This window comes from Ahaetulla prasina, chromosome 7 (assembly GCF_028640845.1).
Source record: "Ahaetulla prasina isolate Xishuangbanna chromosome 7, ASM2864084v1, whole genome shotgun sequence".
Classification (NCBI taxonomy): domain Eukaryota; kingdom Metazoa; phylum Chordata; class Lepidosauria; order Squamata; family Colubridae; genus Ahaetulla; species Ahaetulla prasina.
In genome coordinates this window covers 74,536,040-74,558,320 of record NC_080545.1, presented here as the reverse complement: position 1 = coordinate 74,558,320, position 22,281 = coordinate 74,536,040, and the positions used below count along the sequence as shown (strand labels likewise).

General features: G+C 40.3%; 1 protein-coding gene across 3 annotated transcripts in view; it reads right to left on the bottom strand.

Annotated features, from left to right (window-relative positions):
- Positions 1 to 14,341: 14,341 nt before the first annotated feature.
- The window catches only part of SLC41A2 (solute carrier family 41 member 2), a 45,600-nt gene continuing 37,660 nt past the window's right edge, over positions 14,342 to 22,281 (bottom strand). For all 3 annotated transcript variants that reach the window (XM_058189956.1, XM_058189954.1, XM_058189953.1), the window contains one exon: positions 14,342 to 15,309. In XM_058189956.1, the coding sequence (XP_058045939.1) occupies positions 15,124 to 15,309 (186 nt within the window). In that variant the 3' untranslated portion in view covers positions 14,342 to 15,123. The remainder of the gene's footprint in view (positions 15,310 to 22,281) is intronic.

The following is a 22,281-nucleotide window of genomic DNA, read 5'->3' as shown; positions in this document are numbered from 1 at the left end:
CAGGGGCCAGCTGGCCTTGCTGATCCAAAAGCCCATCATTCAAGATAATGCATCCCAAGTATTTGAAGCTGTTTAAATTTGTCAGTTGGCTGTTATCACCAGTGATTTTTGGTTCTACTGACTTGGTGTTTGGCACAGGCTGGCACCATTTTGCTATCAAGCTATCAGGCTGAAGAACATAGAATCTGTAGGTCTCTGTTTTTGAGTGTCAGGCGCTCACAGTCATCAGCAAAGATGGTTTCTTGAATGACTGTATGAAGGCATTTCATCCATGCATTCAAGCAGCAAAGATCAAAGCTAACTTAACCATCCAATTGGTCCCTGATGTATCTCCCTCCTTCAGATCCTGGACAACATGCAAGTAAAGAACGAATTGAATAGGATTGGTGTTAACACACAACCCTGCTTTACCCCATTGGAAATAGCAAATGCAGCTGATGCACATTTGTTTTTAGAAACACACACACACACCTCTCCGATAGTGTCCTGTTCCATCATGGAGTAGTTGAATCAGTGTCACAAAATTCCTCAGGCATCCATAATGTCTCTGATTATCAAGAGGAGCTCTCTATTTACAGTGTCAAATGCCTTTGCCAATGGTTATTCCTTCATTCCCATATGATATGAGCCCTGAACTCTGTATTATGGGGACATCAAACAATTGGAGAAATTTCACATGCACACTGCATCCTTGGCATACATTGGAACAGTGGTGGGAATCTAATAATTTAACAACCGGTTCACCCAGGGTCAGGTTGGCTGTCATGGAGGCGTGGGCCATCCCAATCCTCCAACTCCGCCGCACATGCAGAATGAGCCTCCTGTGATGGTCAACCTGACCCTGGGCAAACCGGTTGTTAAATTTCCACCCTTTTTCAAAAGGCTGTTTCCGAGGGTGCTTGTCTGCACATTGGTTTGGCGGCTGTTTCAGCCTTCTGGACATGGCTCCTTTAAGAGTCGAGGTTTTGGAGGAATGAAGAGGGGGGTTACCATAGAGCAGTGGTTCCCAACCAGTGTGCCGCGGCACTAAGGGGTGCCGTGAGATCTTTTGAGGGTGCCGGGAACTTTTGAGCTACGGAGATTTTAAATATCTATTTCCTTATAAGGGTGCCGGGAACTTTTGAAAGGCTTTCCAAGGGTGCCTCAAACAAGAAAAGGTTGTGCCTCAAACAAGAAAAGGTTGGGAACCACTGCCATAGAGACAAGGAGTTGATGCTCCTGAAAGCTCGTGTGGGAAGATGAAGAATTGGGGTGAAGTGGAGAGAGGGATTCCCTTCTCCCCATGGAGCTGCGTGCAGGGGGTGTTGGTCAGTCTACAGGCAAAAGTGAGAAGGGCGAGGAATTAAGTTGGCAGCACAATCGAAGCTGGGCCCAATGTAAGGGAGACTGTGGGGTTACTTTGACCAATCAAATTATTACCATCACCACCCGCTGTTAAAATGGAACCTGGGTGCTGCGCTGCACTGGACTCGAACAACAGAGTGGATGGCATGAGGGAAGGAAGAAGAACAGGGAGAAGAAAGAGGGAAAGCAACCTTCTCCTTACCTCACGCTAGCTGCTCTGTTGCCTGTTTCTCCATTGCAGTGCAGCGCAGTGCCCAGGATCCACTTTGATAGTGGGGTGGTGGTGATAATTTAACAATAGGTTCATGTGAACCAGTGCGAACCGGCTGAATCCCACCATTGCATTGGAGGTTTTGGATCATATGAGTCATATGAGTCTACCAGGGTTGACTCCCTGATTAGGGAGACGAGATAGGAGGGTTGCATCATCAGAATAGATGACTGTGATATGCCTTGCCAGTTGCTGTATAGAGATCTCGAGGTCAATCATGAAAGTGCTACAAACATTGTGAAAGAAACCCTTATGCTATGGTGATATATCCAGTCAAAGGAAGTAGAAGCTGCAGCTGCTGATAAAACCTCTAGACGAGCCTGTACTATGAAGCCTCCACCAACTCTGAAGACAGGTGCCGCCAAAAAACAGATAGAAAACCATGAGAATAGCACCCAGAATAACACCCAGTTACTACAATAGGCTTCCAATGTCTCCACTTCCAGACTAAAATTCCAATGCCATTCCCATGTCTAACAGATAACTTGCATAACTATGTGTCTTCTTCAAACTGAAGAACTACGATATAATGAATTATATAACATATAATGAAATTGTAAGTGAAATTGAAAACGTATGTAAAATTGCTGAAAAAAATCTAATGACAAACTGGATTTTTCTCCTATCTTTTTTACAAATGTATAATTGTGCTTATTACTGTTCCAGTGCTTTGCCTAACGACATTTGTTATATTTGCCTGGTTCTTGGTACCTGGGTATATATATTTGTGCTTCTCTTGAAACAACATTTGTTTATGTTTGTTTACTTTGGGCTGGACATCCCAATTTAGTGATAAAACCTAACAGCATATACTTGCTATTTTCTCAACGGTGCATCTAGGTTTGTTTGCCTATAATAGGTAATCAGTCATGAGATTATTGTCATTTTGCTTTAGTATTAATACTATTCCAAATTTAACTTCCTCACTTCAAAATAATGTACATAACAGTATAATATTCTCAAGGTGGCTGTATGACATTATTAGTTATGTTTCTGTGCAGATGATTATTGTATTCCAATAAGAAGGACTTTACTCCACTCTCTGGGGTGCAACTGGTACAGAACTGATATGGTGAAAACTGGCTGAGGGTTGAGAGTTTGCAAACCAGTTTACAAAGCGGGCATTTGAATATCCAATCTCGTCAAACACATCTGTACAATTCATTTCGAGCACTGACATGAAATGGAGAAAACCTTTCTTTTTTTAATTGTAGAGATCTCTTTGTTGCCCATGGGTGTGTGGGTGTGTGTGTCATAAATGTAACCACCTGTTTCAAGGGAAAACCCACACAATTTTTCATGGTAGTACTTCCTTTATTTTCAGCAGTTAAGAAACAGTAGCTTAAAAAAAAAGCACATCATCAGCTTCTCCTGCAGAGTATCAGTTGGAGGCTAATGAAACACGGTGGAATGAGGCTATGCTACTGTCGAAAGTATCTCTTGGGTGTGCTGAACCGAGTATGTAATAAATGAGAAACCCTGCGTGATTCTGAGTAGTTGCTTGGTGTAAGATGAAACAATGCTGATGCAAAAGAGATTAAAATCCTGCTGTCAAGGATAGTTGCAGGGCAGTGGTGGAATTCACATTTTTTTTACTACCAGTTCTATGGGCGTGGCTTGGTGGGCGTGGCTACTGCACGCCCACCAAGATACTGCAAAATCTCCATTCTCACCCCACACCAGGAAAAGGATGCTGCAAAATCCCCATTCCCTCCCCACTCCTGGGGGAATTGCAAAACCTCCATTCCCACCCCACTCTGAGGCCAGCCAGAAGTGCTATTTGCCGATTCTCCGAACTACTCAAAATTTCCGCTACCGGTTCTCCAGAACCTGTCAGAACCTACTGAATAGCACCCCTGTTGCAGGGGGATCTGCAAAAAATGGTCAAAATAATCAAGAAGGTAGCCACAATCATGCAATAGTTGAAGTTCTCTCTTATGTGCATCATGGGTGGATTAAAAATACTTGTGTTTTGATGATGGACACCCCAGGTAGTTATCTGTAGAATCCTAACTATCAAAACAGACAATATATCCATCAGACTAATGACAGTCAGCAGTTAACATGACTGGACAATAGGCCAATGAAAGGGTTCTTTCTTGCATTGGATAATCTGCAAAGAGCTTGACTGACTTAGGTTTTGAGTTATGGGAGTACAATTATGAAGTCAGAATGTCCACAGGATTGTTTCATGGGCTCGTGGAATGTATATCCCAGTGGGGACTATTGCTTAAGCCTTAAGTCATCCCCACTTACTCCATTTTGCCTGCTGGGTTTCTTTCTAGACATAGTCATTCTTTTTATGATGTTTAACAACTCCACGGATGCTAAGAGCACTAGGACAAGTTGGGAGGTGGCATCGCGGACAATGTTATTTGGTGTTCCTTTTGCATCACGGCAATCTTGCCGTGTAACCTGCTGAGATTTGACCTTCTCTGCAACTACTCAATTGCCCTTTGCATATTGATAAATGCATTTAACATCAGTCTTTCTTTCAACTATTTTCAGGTGCTATAACCAAATGTTAATCTGCCCGCTGCAGTGGGTGTGTTATTGATACCCCAGGTAAAAAGCATCTGAAATCAAATTGGCCTTCTGAAACCTGCACCATTTCCAAGCAGAAATGTGGAGTGGGGGGGGTCATTAATATTTATCCCTATATCTCTTGTTATGGAGAATGTTTTCCTACATGTCAGAACTATCATACCTAACACATATTTAAATATAATTTAGCATCTGAAGATTTTGACATTTTCCTGTTTGAATGCAGTAGAAAGCTTGTTGTAGGAGGCCAACAACATATCTGTATATAGTATTAATAAAAGGAAGCTAAGCAATGAATCGCCAACACAAATATAAATCACTTATGAATTGTTCCTGTGCAAATGCAACAGAAAGCCATTCAAGACTGATTATTTTTCTAAGAAATTTCCATTAAAACAAAGAAGTGAAAGAAAATGTATTTCGCTCAGCCAATAAACCTCCAAACCTTCTTGGACTCCAATTCTCCTTCAATTCTCAATCTCTGGGCAACTTGTAGGGTTTTTTTTTGGGGCAAGGACTGCTGACTTACACCTTAACCACAATGTCACAGTATCATAGTGTGGTTTCTTTGGTTTTGGATTAATATGTTTTGTGGACCCAGCCAATTGTGATTATTTAATAAATTATCATTAAGTAAATGACTTTAAACCTTTTAGCCAGTGGTGGGATTCAGCCAGTTCGTACCACTTCGGGAGAACCGGTTGTTAACTTCTGAGCAGTTTGTCAAACTGGTTGTTGGAAGAAATCGTTAGGGCAGAGAACCGGTTGTTAAATCCCTTGAATCCCACCACTGCTTTTAGCTGTAGGGGCTACAGAATGACTCTCCACTCCAGTGGTGGGATTCAAAATTTTTTACAACCAGTTCTGTGGGTGTGGCTTGGTGGGTTTGGCAGGGGAAAGATACTGCAAAATCCCCATTTCCACCCCACTCCTGGGGGAAAGTTATTGCAAAATCTCCATTCCCTCCCCACCTCAGGGGAAGGATACTATAAAATCTCCATTCCCTTCCCACTCCTGGGGGAAGGATATTGCAAAATCTCCATTCCCTCCCCATCCCAGGGGAAGGATACTATAAAATCTCCATTCCCTCCCCACTCCTGGGGGAAGGATATTGCAAAATCCCCATTTCCTCCTGATCAGCTGGGACTTGGGAGGCAGAGAATAGATAGGGGCGAGGCCAGTCAGAATTTTTACTATTGGTTTTCCGAACCACTCAAAATTTCCGCTACTGGTTCTCCAGAACTGGTCAGAACCTGTTGAATACCACCTCTGCTCCTCTCTAAAGTGCTGTATATAATGAAGAGAAGAAAGCTTGTGATAATCATGAATGTTGATGGGAGGTCAATCACTGCTGCTCAGTATTATGGCTATATTCTAGAGTTTAGGATGTACTTCTTTAGTATATGACGACTGCTCATTGTGGAATTGTAGGGCCACAGGCCCCTATCAATACAAGAGAGACTCTAAGTGGTGGGCGCTCCATCTGAGTTGAGATCATCAAAATGGAAGAATTATGACAATTCCAGCAAGCACCTTAGATATCTCATAGCTAGCCATATAGGACATTTCCATCCCTTTGGAAAACTCTTTTGCCACAATATTCAGGACTGCGTATCATTCTTTATTATTTTATGCAAATGCCAGATACCAAGCATTTTTATTTGTAGCCTTCATTGCACCCATGCATTGCAAACAATGCAAACAATGCAAGGGGGACACGGTGGCTCAGCGGCTAGGACGTTGAGCTTGTCGATCGAAAGATTGGCAGCTCAGCGGTTCGAATCCCTAGTGCTGCCGTGTAACAGGGTGAGCTCCCGTTACTTGTCCCAGCTTCTGCCAACCTAGCAGTTTCGAAAGCACCTAAAAATGCAAGTAGAAAAAAATAGGGACCACCTTGGTGGGAAGGTAACAGCGTTCCGTGAGCCTTTGGCGTTGAGTCATGCCGACCACAGAGACGTCTTCAGACAATGCTGGCTCTTCAGCTTTGAAACAGAGATGAGCACCGCCCCCTAGAGTTGGCAACGACTAGCACGTATGTGCGAGGGAAACCTTTACCTTTACCTTTTTGCAATGCCAGTGCTAAGTATCACAATTAATTATTTATACCATGACATCATTAAAAAATGTCTACTTGGGCTCCTAAGCATCTTTTTGTTGTTGTTGTTGTTGTTCACGTCTTTGTGTAGTTTCTCAAATCTTGGAATTTCTTCCAAAGCCTTGATGCCCCATTTTGTACAATGATTCTTTTGCATACAATAAAGCTTGCACACAAGTTACTAACTTTCGCCACAGATGTTTCTGAGGATGAGAACAGGATCCAAGCTATCTTTTTACATTCCCTCTCCTCTGCAGTAATAAAGTGCTAAACTTAAGGCCTTTACACACCTTACAATAGCCATAGCCAAATTAACCCTTATTCTAGGAAGCAAGCAAATTCTCAAGCTGTCTGAAGGTCTCCAGATGGTTGCTGTGTGTTATGCCATCATCAAGCCCCTCAGGAAACCACTTGGGTTTGTGGAAAAAATTTGATTGGCTAACCTAATTTTGAAAGCCTACCGAATTCTCCCTAGAACGTATTTCTAATGTATTTAAGATAGAGTATGACTGAGTCTCTTTTTCACATCTTCCCCTCACTGGAACTTTTCTGCAATGGCTAGTTTCCTTCTTTAAATATTTCCTTTTTCAAGGTCAAAGTATGGATTCTATCACAGCCACATTCCACATGTGTGGCTGCCCACCAAGATAGTTTGAATAAGGCTTGTTTCACAGAAGCTAAAGGTTCTTGGTTTGAACAACTACAATTCCTTAAAATTCCTAATTCCTCAATGCTTGCAGTAGAGGAGAGAATGTAAAATGTCCTTGGCTTATTCCTAGTACAATAAACTATGATATATTTAAATGCAGCCACTGCCCTATTATTATTTCACTACAAGTAGATTTATTTATGTAAGTTACATGTGTATGCCTTTTATTGCTATGACCTCAAAGAATGAACCAGCATTAAAAAAAATGAATTTACTTCTATTAAAAAGTGCATGACTCTGATATACTCTCTCTCTCTCTCTCTCTCTCTCTCTGTGTGTGTGTGTGTGTGTGTGTGTGTGTGTGTGTGTGTGTGTGTGTGTGTGTGTGTAAAAGACTGAGAAAAAGCAACATAACACATTTTTAGGCTGACATTTAAATTGCCTTAGTGAACCACGCATTTTTCCCATCCATATTTTTTATTGGAGTCAAAAGATGAGACCTTCTGAAAAGCAGAATGATAGCAGCTCTCTGATCATATTTATCTTCATGAGTGAAATGGCCATTTATAAATGTTCCCGACATGCCTGAGTTATTGCAACATTTGTCTTCAGTCAAATGGAGCTGCATAACAGTTAGGCTATTTTGGAGTCAATGTGCATTATCACTCTGGAATATAATCATTATTACAGTGAATGCAATAAGCCTGCAGGTGCAACTGATATCACAGGTTATTCTAAAAAAAAAAAAAGTTTCACTTTGCATCATAAAAAAAAAAATAACAAGGAAAAGGCTGATCAGATTATTTCTTTCTCCCAGGAAATGAAAGTCTAGCAGTTTCTTAGATGGAAATCAAATGCAATTCAGATATGAAGAATTACATATCTTTAAAATAAGAGAATATTATTAAATTAGGAACTTTGTACAGCTTGTGACAATAAATTCTTTTTAAAAATGAACTCAGAATCATAAAATGAAATAGGAAATCAAGCACCATCAACCTCAATCATCTGTTTACCATCTGATTTTGTAGAAGTATGTAAGCTTATTTCACTACCAGCTCCTGTTTTCTTTTGTTAGCAGGTTGCCCCATTAATAGGGAAGAAACCTGTACAGCCTGGAAAATTGAACAGTCACACCACTGCTATTTGCGATACATTTAAGACAAAATGCATGTGTTTTTTACTGATAAAAATGCAACAGTACATTCAAAATAAATGATCCAAGAGACAGCAATCAAGGCTCCTCTTCAAATTCTCTTGGACTATATATTCTGATAGTCAGTGTCATGCTCAAAATCTGATGGTCCTCTGTTTTCTTTCTCCTGATCTTACATTAACTGGTCTGCAGAATTTCTTGGTTTTCAACCACTTTCCAACTGGTGCCTGGTCTGCTTCCATTGTTGAAAGTTTAGTAAAGCTTAAATATAGTATGGTGCTGGAGTAGACTCCTGCAAGTCCCTTGGTCAGTCCTAGAAGAGATCAACCCTGACTGCTCTTTAGAAGGCCAGATCCTGAAGATGAAACTGAAATACTTTGGCCACTTAATGCGAAGGAAGGACTCACTGGAGAAGAGCCTAATGCTGGGAAAGATTGAAGGCAAAAGAAGAAGGGTATGACAGAGAATGAGGTGGCTGGATGGAGTCACTGAGGCAGTTGGTGTGAGCTTAAATGGACTCCAGAGGATGGTAGAGGACTGGAAGGCCTGAAGAAACGTTGTCCATGGGGTCACAATGGGCTGGACACGACTTCACAACTAATAACAAAAATATGCTTGTACAAGTCTAATCAATAGTACAAGTCTAATCAATAATCCATTGAAACCCATAAAGAACTGCTCTGTCATTTTAATAAGCATCGTGTGCCCATTGTCTAATAGGAAAGTTATGATGGACATTCATCAGCTTCTCAGATCTATGCATCCCAGCTACATGCTGATTTTTAAAAATTTCTTCTCCATGGTCTGGCTTCCCTAAGGCAAGCAAGAGACCAGCAAATGAGTGAAAGAGTTAGTAGGTACTGACCTATTGGTTGGATAAAATAAGGGGATCTTATTTTATGAGCCATGGTGGTACAGTGGTTAGAGTGCAGTACTGCAGGCTACTTCTGCTGCCTGCCGGCTGCCTGCAATTTGACAGTTCAAATCTCATCAGGTTCAAAGTTGACTCAGCCTTCCATCCTTCCAAGATGAATAAAATGAGGAGCCAAATTGTTGGGGGCAATATGGTGACTCTACACCACTTAGAAAGAACTGTAAAGCACTGCAAAGTGATATATAAGTCTAAGTGATATTGCTATTTGCATAGACCACGATAATTAATATTTTATGACCCCTGTATGTCCTAGGGGAGTTTACTGGGAAACAATTGTGCAGCTTGAGAAAAATACAGGTAACCAAATAATTTGCCGTAACATTCTTAGGTTGTTTATACTTGGATTACAACACATTTCAGAAGAAATTGGATTTTACAATTCACGCCATAGGCATGTGTATTTATTAAATGTATATGCTGCCCATCTCGCAGTTCAAGGCAACTCTGGGCAGAAAGGAACCCAAGGTTACAACCCATCAGAACTGAACAACCAGCATATCTTGAACCAAATTGCTGAAAGTGTTTCTGAGCTTTCCCAATAGAAAGGAGGAGCATTATCATCATGGGTGTTTAGGCAAGGTGATCAATTCTAATGTCTTCAACTGCTTATATATTAGAAGAGAAGTGTATACATAATCCCTACTATTTCCTACTATTCCATTCAGGAGTATCCAACATCTAGTGTTGAATGGAATGAAGTGGAATGGAATAGACTAGACTAGACTAGACTAGACTAGGTTGGAAGGGAGGTAAACCCTATACCATTTCAGAAGAATGGTTATCCAATCTCTTCTTTAAAACTCCAGTGTTGGAGCATTTACAACTTCTGGAGGCAAGTTGTTCCACTGCTTAATTGTTCTAATTGTCAGAAAATTTCTCCTTAGTTCTAGGTTGCTTCTCTCCTTGATTAGTTTCCACCCATTGCTTCTTGTCCTACCTTCAGGTGCTTTGGAGAGTAGCTTGCCTCCCTCTTCTTTGTGGCAGCCCCTAAGATATGGGAACCAGAAGTGGGTTTCAGCAGGTTCTGACCAATTCTGGAGAACCGGTAGCGGAAATTTTGAGTAGTTCAGAGAACCCTTATATACCACCTCTGATTGGCCCCGTCCCCATCTATTCTCTGCCTCCCGAGTCCCACCTGATCGGGAGGAAATGGGGATTTTGCAGTAACCTTCCCCTGGAGTCGGGTGGGAATGGAGATTTTACAGTATCCTTCCCCTGCCATGCCCACCAAGCCACACCCACAGAACTAGTAGTAAAATTTCCACCACTGAATGGAACACTGCTATCATGTCACCCCTAGTCCTTCTTTTCATCAAACTAGACTTTTCTTTTTAGAGGACAACTTAATCTTTTAGGAACTTAGTACAACCATTAGCAGGGACTTCTATTTGAACCCATCAACTGCTACTTTCTTCTAATTTATGAAATCATAAAGGGAACAGAACTGAATCTACTTACATCATTCCAACTAAACTTGTCATGGTGGATGGGTTATATGAATAGCAAGTGACAGAGGAGATGGATTCCCAGTGTTTGCTTCAAAGGTTCTGTATCAAATGGCATTAGAGGAAATTTGCAGAACTGTAGAAAGGTAGAAGCTTTAAAATAAAGGGGAATTTAAAATAATTGATTTGTTTGCTAAAGCACCTCAAGACCTTGCTTTACATATGCGCTCTGTAAGCATGTGTTTTATATTTTAAACACGTTAATGATTTGCCTCATACATATTACACGCATATATGAATTTTATTCCATCCTGGTTATTGCTTAATTTTTTTTAATAATTCAGTGTAGTTACTTTGGTCTTTCTCAATAAATCGTAAGACGAGCATGTAAAAACTAGGGAAAGCAAATGAAAATATCATGTATACATTATATTCAGGGTATTACAGTGAAAAAAGATGACATTTTATTTTTCTTCGTTCCAAGGATATATATTCTTGGAACTGTATATTCTTCAAATACTGCAATATTTTCCATCAAACCTTGAATCCTTACAAAAACGTTCAAGCAGAATTTCAGCCTTAATCGCTAAATCCAAATCTCTTTTGGGCTTAGTACGTAATGTTGATTGATGGTAACAGTGCATATGTACTAAGAAGTAGACCAAAAACTAAATTTTTTTACTACCGGTTCTGTGGGCATGGGTTATTTTGTAGGTGTGGCTTGATGATCATGTGACACTGGGCGTGGCCTGGCGGTCATGTAACTGGGTGAGAGTGGCTTGGCAGTCATGTGACTTGGTGGGCGTGGCTAGGTGGTCACGATCCTAGTTCCCCCTATGAGATTTCCCCCATCTGGACCATTTGCAATCCCCCAAAGGGTCAAAGATGGGGAGAAACAGACTCAAGCTCAATCCCTCCAAGAGGGAGTGGCTGTGGATGCCGGCACCCCGGTACAGTCAGCTGCATCCGCAGCTGACTGTTGGGGGCGAGTTAGTGGCCCCAAAGGAGGTGGTTCGCAACTTGGGCGTCCTCCTGGATGGATGGCTGTCCTTTGATGAACATCTGGCGGCCGTCTCCAGGAGGGCCTTTTACCAAGTTCGCTTCCTTGACCGGGATGCCTTATGCAGGGTCACTCACGCTCTGGTTACATCTAGGTTGGATTACTGCAATGCTCTCTACATGGGGCTGCCCTTGAGGTGCACCCGGAGGCTACAGTTAGTCCAGAATGCGGCCGCGCGAGTACTAACGGGAGCCGCTCGTGGCTCCCACGTAACATCACTACTCCGTAGTCTGCACTGGCTTCCTGTGGTTTTTCGGGTGCGCTTCAAAATTTTGGTTACCACCTTTAAAGTGCTCCATGGCTTAGGACCCGGGTACTTACGGGACCGCCTGCTGTTACCCTTTGCCTCCCACCGACCCGTACGCTCTCACAGAGAGGGTCTCCTCAGGGTGCCGTCCGCCAAACAGTGTCGGCTGGCGGCCCCCAGGAGTAGGGCCTTCTCTGTGGAGGCAGCGACGCTCTGGAATGAACTTCCCCCTGGCTTACGTCAAGTGCCTGATCTTCGGACCTTCCATCGTGAGCTCAAAACACACCTATTTATTCAAGCGGGACTGGCATAATAGTGTTGAATTTTAAATTTGGGGTTTGTTAATATTTTAAAATTTTAAAATCTAAATTTTTAATTTATCAGCCTTTATAATCTGCTATGTTTTAAATGTTGTTTTAATTGTATATATTTTAGGTTTTACCGTTGGCTGTACACCGCCCTGAGTCCTTCGGGAGAAGGGCGGTATAAAAATTTAATAAATAATAAATAATAATAATAAAAGGAAACCAGATTCCATACAGCTTTGAACCCTTAAGGCAAACCAAATACAAGTGGTCCTCGCTTATTGGCTGATTGCTTAGCAAGTGTTCTAATTTACAACTGACCTTCCCAGAGCTACTTGACCTGTTTTTGGAGTTTTGACAGCCATGTACACACACACACACACACACACACTTATGACCAGTTACAACATCCCACACAGTCATGCGACTGTGTTTTTTGCCAGTTTCCAGCAAATGGGGAACTTCTATTTTTATGCAATATTGAAGATATTAGAGCAGACAAGGCAAGAAATTCTAGGCATGCTGCTGGCTTGGGGAAAGGCAGGGAAAAAGCTCTTTTGACACGATCTTCCATGCACTTCCCTCGCTAGGCTTTGCTGCTGGTTAGGGGAAAGTCAGGGAAAGAGCTTTTTGACACGATCCCTGAGCTCTTCCCTCGCAAGGCTTGCTGCTGGCTTGGTGAAAGGCAGGTGACCAGAGAACCAGTTCGGGGGAGTGGCCAGCTGGCCCTCGTTACCGGTTCTGCGAACTTGGCCAGATTTTTTCTAATGGTTCTTGAAAACCGGTCCGAACCGGTAGCAACCCACCACTGAAGTAGACCTGACAGAGTTCACCTACTTCCTGAACAGTGTCTAATAGATTACAACCAGAGGTGGTATTCAGCAGATTCTGACTAGTTCTGGAGAACTAGTTCTGGAGCGGAAGTTTTGAGTAGTTCGAAGAACTGGTAAATACCACCTCTGCCTGGCCCTGCCCCCATCTATTCTCTGCCTCCCGAGTCCCAGCTGATAGGGAGGAAGTCGGGATTTTGCAGTAACCTTCCCCTGGAGCGAGGAGGGAATGGAGATTTTACAGTATGCTTCCCCACCATGCCCACCAAGCCACACCCACCAAGCCATGCCATGCCATGCCCACAGAACTGGTAGTAAAAATTTTTGAATCCCACCGATTATAACCAAAGAGCAACAAAAACAACCAAGGAGGACAGTCTAATTTTCTTTTCAGTTCTGAAAGCTTATTTCTGTTCTCTCTTTCCATCTACAGTACAGAAATAAAAAAGACAGTCATTGTGGGGAAAAAATGTATCATTAAAGTAAGGGAAACTTACCTTCAGACTTTCAATTAGCAAACTGAATAGTTGTCAGTGTTTTGAACTATTAAGATGAAGATAATGATCAAGAAATTATACTAGGCCCAAGAGTGTTTGTAAATCCACATCTGAACATTTGGGTCCCACGCATTAACCCACTACCAAAGATTACCATGAATCTGCCTTTGAAATACATCACTCTGTAGCTTGGATTTCCATGTAATTTGAATGGAAATAATTAGAGGACAAATGAAATTAATTTTAGTAGAAAATTGAACAATTATAAATTACAATTGTTAAATCCTCACTGGTGGCTTCCAGTGCAGGTAGTCAGAAACTGTGTTGCCAAGAATTGACTGAATATTAATGTTTAATGATAGGAAACTCAAAGAAGTCTACAACTCATAATAATCTATATCATAAAGGTTCTACAATCTTTTTCTTTCCCCCAAATCTAAAGGAAAATATTTCTTTAAACGTTTAAACAAAAACCAGTTTAAACATTTACTGATTTTCTTTTGTGTAAATAATAGGTATGAATGATGTGTAGTGGAAAATGCCCCATCATCATCAATGTACCACAGATACTAACTAAAGAGTACCTGAGACACTTCATAAAGATACTCTACAAAGTACTCATTCAACAAGCATTAACATTCTGGACACGGGAAATGTTTTCCCAGAAACAAGCAATTTCTTTAGCCCAACAAAGCTATGATTAAAACAGTATTCAGTGGAACAACCTGTCATTACAAAATGAGATGGTATTCTAAATATAAATTTTAAAGTTTGAACTGCAGGAAATAATGTTGGTTGCATATAATTGGCATGAATGCCTAACTGATTGATTGACTCATTGGTTTAGATTTCGGCAGTGTCTGACTCCAAAGCAAATCTGGGTGGCTTGATAAAAGATTTCCAAGATAAACCAATTCAATAGTATTCCTAATAAGAAGTATTTCTAAAAATAAAAGCATCCAACTGTTATTTCAGAAGTTATATTGTAGTTTCCCCAATACATATCAAAAGCTGCTTTTCTTCTTCTTTAAATAGTCTTGATTCTTTATACATCACAATAAAGGACAAAACTTGAACACTTGAAAACAGTGTCAATGTACCTCTTGAGTTACAACCATTAATTCAACATTATTATTGTCCATGCATGATCATACTGTATTATCTTTATGAGAAACGTATTTCCTATTTCAACTGATTAATTTTCTAGAACAGAAGGTGTTCCATCCTTTTTCTGCCAGCAACTAAAATAAACTGAATGTTAAATGTCTTACTTGAACTTGTTTTTCTTACTGATATGCAAAAATAATATCTTTTGCATTATGGGTTACCTCTATTTTATGCTGTGAACCCATTGTATCGTGTGACTTCAAATGCATAGCCAGACTGCCTAATGAAATGCATGCTACATTTCATTAGGCAGATATATCAGTGGTTAAACCACATCGTTCTGTTACCTATCATCTATATTTTATTTCCTGACATAACGCTGGCCAACTTTCTCTGTCTGTGATGAGATGGTGTCAACCAGCCCCAAACACACCTTTGCAGTGTAAAAATACTTGAAGCCTCTTATTTTAGTTTTTTATTGTTTTAAAAAAGTTAAGGCTGTTTAATATCAGTGTCAACACTGAAGTTACTGTAATGAAACTCAACTACTCTCTTAATATATTTCATATGAAATGCTAAATCAAGTGGTCCCTACTCTCATATTTCAACTAATGGGATAAATTAGGTGTTATTAATTTATTAATCTCCTACATCTCCATCCCTATCCCCAATCAGCCACAGAAAATGAAAACTCAGTGCAAGTAAGGCAGTTCCAAGAAGATCTCCAAGTGCAGTAAGATAAGGAATAGAAAAACTGTCTGGGTCTTTCCCCTTTTTCCAGATGTGGTGCACCATCCAGTCAGCAATCCATAATAAGATAAATACCTATGAGAAAACAGCACAGTTATGGATACGATTAAATATTATACTTAAACAGCAATGAAACTTTGATGGAAACATACAGTTGAAAAAGTAGTTTAAAATCAGCAGGTTAAAATATTGTTGGATTTCCAAATACAAACTGATAAAGTTTTGGCTCACAACACACCAGATTGAACTGTGGCTGAAAAAAAGGAAAGCATGGAAAATTGATGTGGGAATACCAAGGAATAGTAGGATAGAAGACAAAGAATTAGAGAAGATCTAAAGCATCAAAATACGAAAATTGAACCTGAAAGATAAACATAAATGGAGTATGGTAGTTTCCTTCAATTACAAAAGGCTACATCAAGGTGCTATTCAGCAGGTTCTGCCAGGTTCTGGAGAACTAGTAGTGGAAATTTTGAGTAGTTTGGAGAACCAGAAAATACCACCTCTGGCTGGCCCCAGAGTGGGGGGGAATGGAGATTTTACAATATCCTTCCCCCAGGAATAGGGTAGGAATGGATATTTTGCAGTATCCTTCCCCTGCCATGCCCACCAAGCCACGCCCACAGAACCGGTAATAAAAAAAAAATTAATTCCACCACTGGGCCACATGTATATTATGTTGGTATGCATCATGGCATACTAGGTTCTTGGGAAGAACTTGATGCGTATAAAGGCCAAATACCAGAAAAAGAATTGGCAGCTATGATTTCACTTTGTTGTATAGAGGTGCCTCAGGTGCAATCCCAAAACAACTGGAGTACCATGGGAACACCTTAGGCATTGGCATTGACAAGATCTCCCACAGTAAATTGCAAAAGGCAGCTTATTTGGAACAGCTTACATTCTGTGCTAATACCTTTAATAATAACAAATAGCAACTTCTGCATATCCCATATCCTTGGGAAGAACTCAATAGGTAGTTAAAAATGCCAAATCCAGTCTAAACATCTGGCTGACTAACATCTGAACCATAATCATAATCATTTTCTTGTTCTTTATCTTTTTACACGAATTGCTTAAACTAAATAACCAACATGCAGAGTTAAACTAATTTAATCCTTTGGGAAATTGTATTTTCAATCTAAAGAGTTCTATAGATTTCTACAGGCAGAAACAAATAAAAGATTGCAAACTTTGTATGTGACACAATATTTTAGAGATCAGTTTGAAAGTTCATATTTCTATAAAAATAAAGTTAAGTAATCAAAGTCCCAAATCAGGAACATGTTAAGTATTAGCACCCTGAAATAATTTAATACTTCTAAAAGCACAGAACCTTTGATTTTATGTTACAAAGGAAAATATCCATAAGGCTACACAATTTTAAAATTATCAAGTTTCTTTCTAGTTTTTCCATTATAGAAGGAACATGCATTATTTATTTAGATAAACATCTTCACTGAAAAAGTCACTATGTAGTCTAAGCTAATTATATGTGTGCTAGGTGTGAGCCTAAGCTAATTATATGTGTGCTCAGTGTGCTACTCTGTAATCAAAACAAATATATTTGAAAGCCTCTCTTTTCCCTGGAATAGGATTTTTTGAGACAGTTCCTCTTTTTTCCAAGACAGACAACACTGGCCATTTAAAATGTCATGCAAACATTTGTTAATCTCCTATTCTTCAAAAACCCTACAAGACACACTAACAGCACTTATCTCTACATGAGCAATCTCCTGCCACTTCATATCAAATATGGGATGTTATTACCTAGCCCCATTATTTTAGCTGACCAAGAAGCCAGCATTGAAAGCAATGGCGAATATTTTCCCCTTCCAGTAACCTGAGTAGGTCAGGACTGACTTCTTTGCCTATGTCTCAAAAGTAATCTCACTATGGCTTTATAATACCACTCTATAAAGCTCTAATAAGACCACATCTAGAGTACTGCATCCAGTTTTGGTCTAGTGAAGAGAAGGACCAGGGGAAACATGATAGCAGCAGTGTTCCAGTATTTGAGGAGCTGCCATAAAGAAGAGGGGGTCAAGCTGTTTTCCAAAGCACCTGAAGGCCAGACAAGGAATAATGGAGGGAAACTGACCAAGGAGAGATTCAACCTAGAAATGAGGAGGAACTTTCTGACAGTGAGAACAATCAACCAATGGAACAGAAGTTGCCTTCAGAAGTTTTGGGAGCTTCATCACTTGAGGTTTTCAAGAAGAGATTGGACTCCCATTTGTCAGAAATGGTGTAGGGCCTCCTGCTTGAGCGGGGGGTTGGATCAGATGACCTATAAGGTTCCTTCCAACTCTGTTAATCTGTTATTAATCTGTTATTTTTTATAATATTATTTATAGATTACTTATGGATGTAACAACTCAGCCCCTTTTTTTGTTCACCACTGCTCAAAATGGTATCTCAGTGATCCTTTATGACAGTCCCCAATCTTTTGGGCATCAGTGACCGGTTCTGTGGAGAGAGGATGGGGTGTGGTTTTGCATGCTGCCTTAATTCCATAGATGGGACTTCATTTGTTTGTGCCATTTGTTTTTGGCATGTCGTGGCCCAGTACATGGACTAGGGGTTGGAGACCTCTGCTTTATGATTATCATGAATTGGTAAAGAAAATCCAGTGTTTGCATCTTTAGTTTGGAAGGATTCGTGGGGTACAATGCAGCATACTCAAATTTTATAAAGAATTATGTTGTATTTTTTTAAACTTTTTGTATTATTCAGTTCTTCTGTCCATTATATTTAGTTCTCATTGTTCTTTTATTAGCTACATTAAAATCTGCTGCCCTCAAATATTAGGAACCAAATAGCTAAACCACTCATACCTATGTCAGTATTTGATTCAACAAGCCTTAATAACATTTATGATGATGGTGGCTTAACACTGACAAAAATGAAATTTTTGTTTCATTTTTAGATTTTCAATTTATTATTTATTTATTTTATTTTATTAAATTTTTATACCGCCCTTCTCCCGAAGGACTCAGGGCGGTGTACAGCCAAAATAAAAACAAAATATATACCATTTAAAACAACATTTAAAAAGAGCAAATGCATTTTAATATTAATCTGCACCCCAGTCCTAATTTTTATCTGTATTCAATATCCAGAATATAAAAACTAAAAAGTCGACATGAAAGTAACTGTATTTAAATTACCAAAAGCATTGCATTTTTAAATGTCCTACAAACCCTATGAAAACTTTAAAACTGTTGAATATACTTTCCAGTATAATTAATCAGTTGCACCATTTGGGGCCGCACTGTTCAAAAAGATATAGCACTTACTTTTACTCCTGTACCTTTTCAACATTTGTAGATTCACTACGAAATTTGAAGTGAAGATACCAAGATAGTCAAACTTAGTTTAATTTCATTCTATCTATCTACCTACCTACCTGTCTATCTGTCTTTTCTTAGAACTGTTGCTTTTAATTTTTGGATGAAGGGTCTTAAAAAGTAAATGGTCTCAACATGTGACCTCAGCAGATCAGTCTTGTCTTACTTCGGAAGCTAAACAGGATCAGGCAGGTGTGGCCCTAGGATGGACTAGAGCAGGGGTGTCAAATTCAAGGCCTGTGGGCTAGATCTGGCCCCCAGGGTGCTTAGATCTGCCCTGTGGGGCCACCCTGTAACCAGTGAAGGACAGGCCTGCAGTGCCTCTGCCAGCAAAAATGCATCCCGAGCTCTGTTTTTGTTGGCAGAGGATTGCAGGAGGCCACAGAGCCAAAAAATGGAGCTTGCAAGGGCCATGCACAGTCTTCCCAAGCTCCGTTTTCACTGACAGAGGGTTGCAGGAAGCCATCGCAGCCAAAAATGGAGCTCAGGAGCCTGTTTCCGTTGGCAGAGCACTCAGGCCACCACAGGTATCCCTGACATGAGTGACGTTGAGCTGCCCACACCCACCCTGGCAATGCCCACCCCAGCCCCCCAAGATCAAACACAACCCTGATGCGGCCCTCAATGAAATCAAGTTTGACACCCCTGGATTAGAGAATACCGAGCTGTAGGCTAAACTGAGAAGTAGAAACACAATCAAGGAGAAGATAGTGCTAAACCACTTCCAAGAAATCCATGCAGTTACATCCATGTAGTCATTAATTAAGCTCAACATGAAGATGTCTTTACTGTTCAAATGCAAACAGCTGTCTCAGTCACAGACAGATTACAGGTAGTCTCGACTTACCACAATTTCATTTAGTGACCACGCTGCAGTGATTCACTTAAACCAGGGGTGTCCAAACTTGGTCCCTTTAAGACTTTTGGACTTCAACTCCCAGAGTTCCTCAGCCAGCTTTGCTGGCTGAGGGACTCTGGGAGTTGAAGTCCAAAAGTCTTAAAGGGACCAAGTTTGGACACCCCTGACTTAAACAATTGTGGCAAGAAAGGTCATAAAATGAGGCAAAATTAACAACTGTTTCACTTAACAGCAGAAATGTTGGCCTCAATTGTGGTCATAAGTAGAGGAATTGCCTGTATTTCAGCTGAACAAATAACTACTGCAGTTTTTTTTAAAAAAAATTATTATTACAGTGTCAAGTGGCCTTAGGATGTATACAGATTACCATTACAAGATTGAAGATATTGCATACTATAGCATATCTTGCTACTTTCATTTACAGATCAAGAAATCCCTGCACGGATACAAAACCTCAATTCAATGAAAATCTATCTATAGTGCTACAGTAAATAGAGAAAATAATCCATATTCAAGTGATGGATGTATTCTTTACAACATCATACATAAATAATCTCATGTTGCTTTGAGACAGCTACTCATATATAACAGAATAACAAAGTTGGAAGGGACGTTGAAGGTCTACTAGTGCAATCCCTTGTTCAAGCAGGTGAACCTATCCCTGTGATGGTGAACCTATGGGACGTGTGCCACAGGTGGCACATTGAATCATCTCTGTGGGCATGCGAGCTGATGGCCAGGTCAGCTCCACCGCACATGCCTGCACGCCTCCTGCCAGCCAGATTTTTCACATCTGCTGAGAGACACACGCGCATGCGTGGAGGGGTTCGCGCACATGTGCAAGGGGCTGGAGGTTTCCATGCGCATGTGTGGGGAGGGGGACGGGTGCAGCCCCCTCCACGCCCCGTTTTTGGTTCCAGGATGCTTCAGGAAGGCCTGCTAGCACCAAAGCAGGTCATAGGGATGCGTGGCGCGCCTCCCCACCCTCGTTTGGTTCTACCAGGCCTCACTGAAGTCTCCTGGACCAAAAATGGGGCATGTGGGGTGCAGCACAAAAACAGGTGCACGCGCTTATGTGGGTGGAGCAGGGGGGGTGTACATGCATGTGCGGGGGCGGGGCCTGCAGGGGGATCATTACATTATGGGTTGGCACCTGAAGAAAAAAAGATTTGCCATCACTGCCCTATCCCATTCTGGACAAATGACTATCCACTCTCTTCTTAAAAAGCTCCAGTGATGGTACAACTTCTGAAGGAAACCTGATTTAATGAGATTCTTTTAAATAATAGAAACAATAGCGAAATAATAGCGACAGTAAGAATGCATAATGTCAAGGCTCTGACTAATGAACTCAAGCAAATCAGAACCGAGACTTGGCTGCTTCTCAAAGGTCTTCTTTAATGAGTACATCGTATCGGCACAGCTTCAATGGGAAGCGAAATCAAAATCTTTCCCGCGGTTTCAGTACGATCAAACTAGGAAATAACCCCATTCCCAAGTGTCACAGGTCATATTGGCCAATTGAATTAATTGGCGAGCTCTTCAGGCACTCCTTTCCCAATCTTATCTGTGGCCAGTGGAGATGACCTCAGTTCTCATGAGAAAGCTCTTTGTTGTGTCTAGTAATGCATTCCATTATGTTCCTCCTTCTCCCCTGTGTGGCAAGTTCACAAATCTTTAAAAAGTTGCCAAAACTGAAAAACACTATGTTGAACAGGACTGGAAATAAACAAGTAATGGGGAAACTCACCCTGAAGTTTATCTTGGAAACAGAATTTGTCTATTTATTTAAAATCAGAATTGTTCTGCAAATTTTAATGTAAGGTAGAATTCATTAGATTGGTGGTTGATCTTTTCTTACTAAGAATAGTAATCCAAATGCTCATGTGGCAATATTTATCTTCTAATGGTAGCCAAACAAACCTGGCTTAAAGCATCAATTCAACAATACTAGATTTTGAAAAGAAAAATTAATAAAATGATAACGTGAACACATGTGTGATGGCCTATCTTGATGTTTTAGCAATGTAAAGGAGGCATAATCTCTAAATAAATGGTCATCATCAGATACTTGTGAAGACTAACACCTAGAAAATTGCAGAGATCTGCAAGTAAACAATTCGCTTTAGCAATCAGATCCTGGCACTCTGAAATAACAAAAGACTGGCTGATTGAAAAAGTGCCAGCTAAGTAATGGGGGTGGTTGTGTATCATCAGATGGTCTTGAGCATAATATTAGTAGCTCTTTTTGGGCTTTTTAAAAAATATATCATGTTCACTAAATGTGCAGAGATGCAAAGACAAATCAGCAGATAGCAGTTGGAAGGTAGTGTTTCTCTCCATTCAGCTTTCAGAAACCAAATATTATTCTCCAACACAATTTAACATCATTTATTTTTGATAGGAGACAAGAGGGTAAGATAAGAGAGGATGCTCCTTGCTGAGAAATGACTCTGCAGTGTAAAACTCAAAGTGGAAGGAGAGCTCAGATTTTTATATAGGGATACAGGTTGTATCTCTGTTGTTGTCAGAATTTATAGAAAGAGCAATGGATTAGCTTGGTTGGCATCAGACCATGTCTCAGTGATTGTTGATTGCGCTACAGATCTATATTTATTTGTAACATAAGCTATGATAATCAGCATTTTTTATAACATTATGTGATGTCTAAAGACCACCTTTTCATTCAAACTAACATGACTATATTTGTTATGTCCTGGGTGTTTTCCCAATGAATAATGTTTTAAAGAGCTTTTGAAAATCCCTGTTTTATGTCATGTTATTTTAGTTAGCTTACATTTTATAAAATTTTTAATCTCCTTTTTTCCATTTATACTT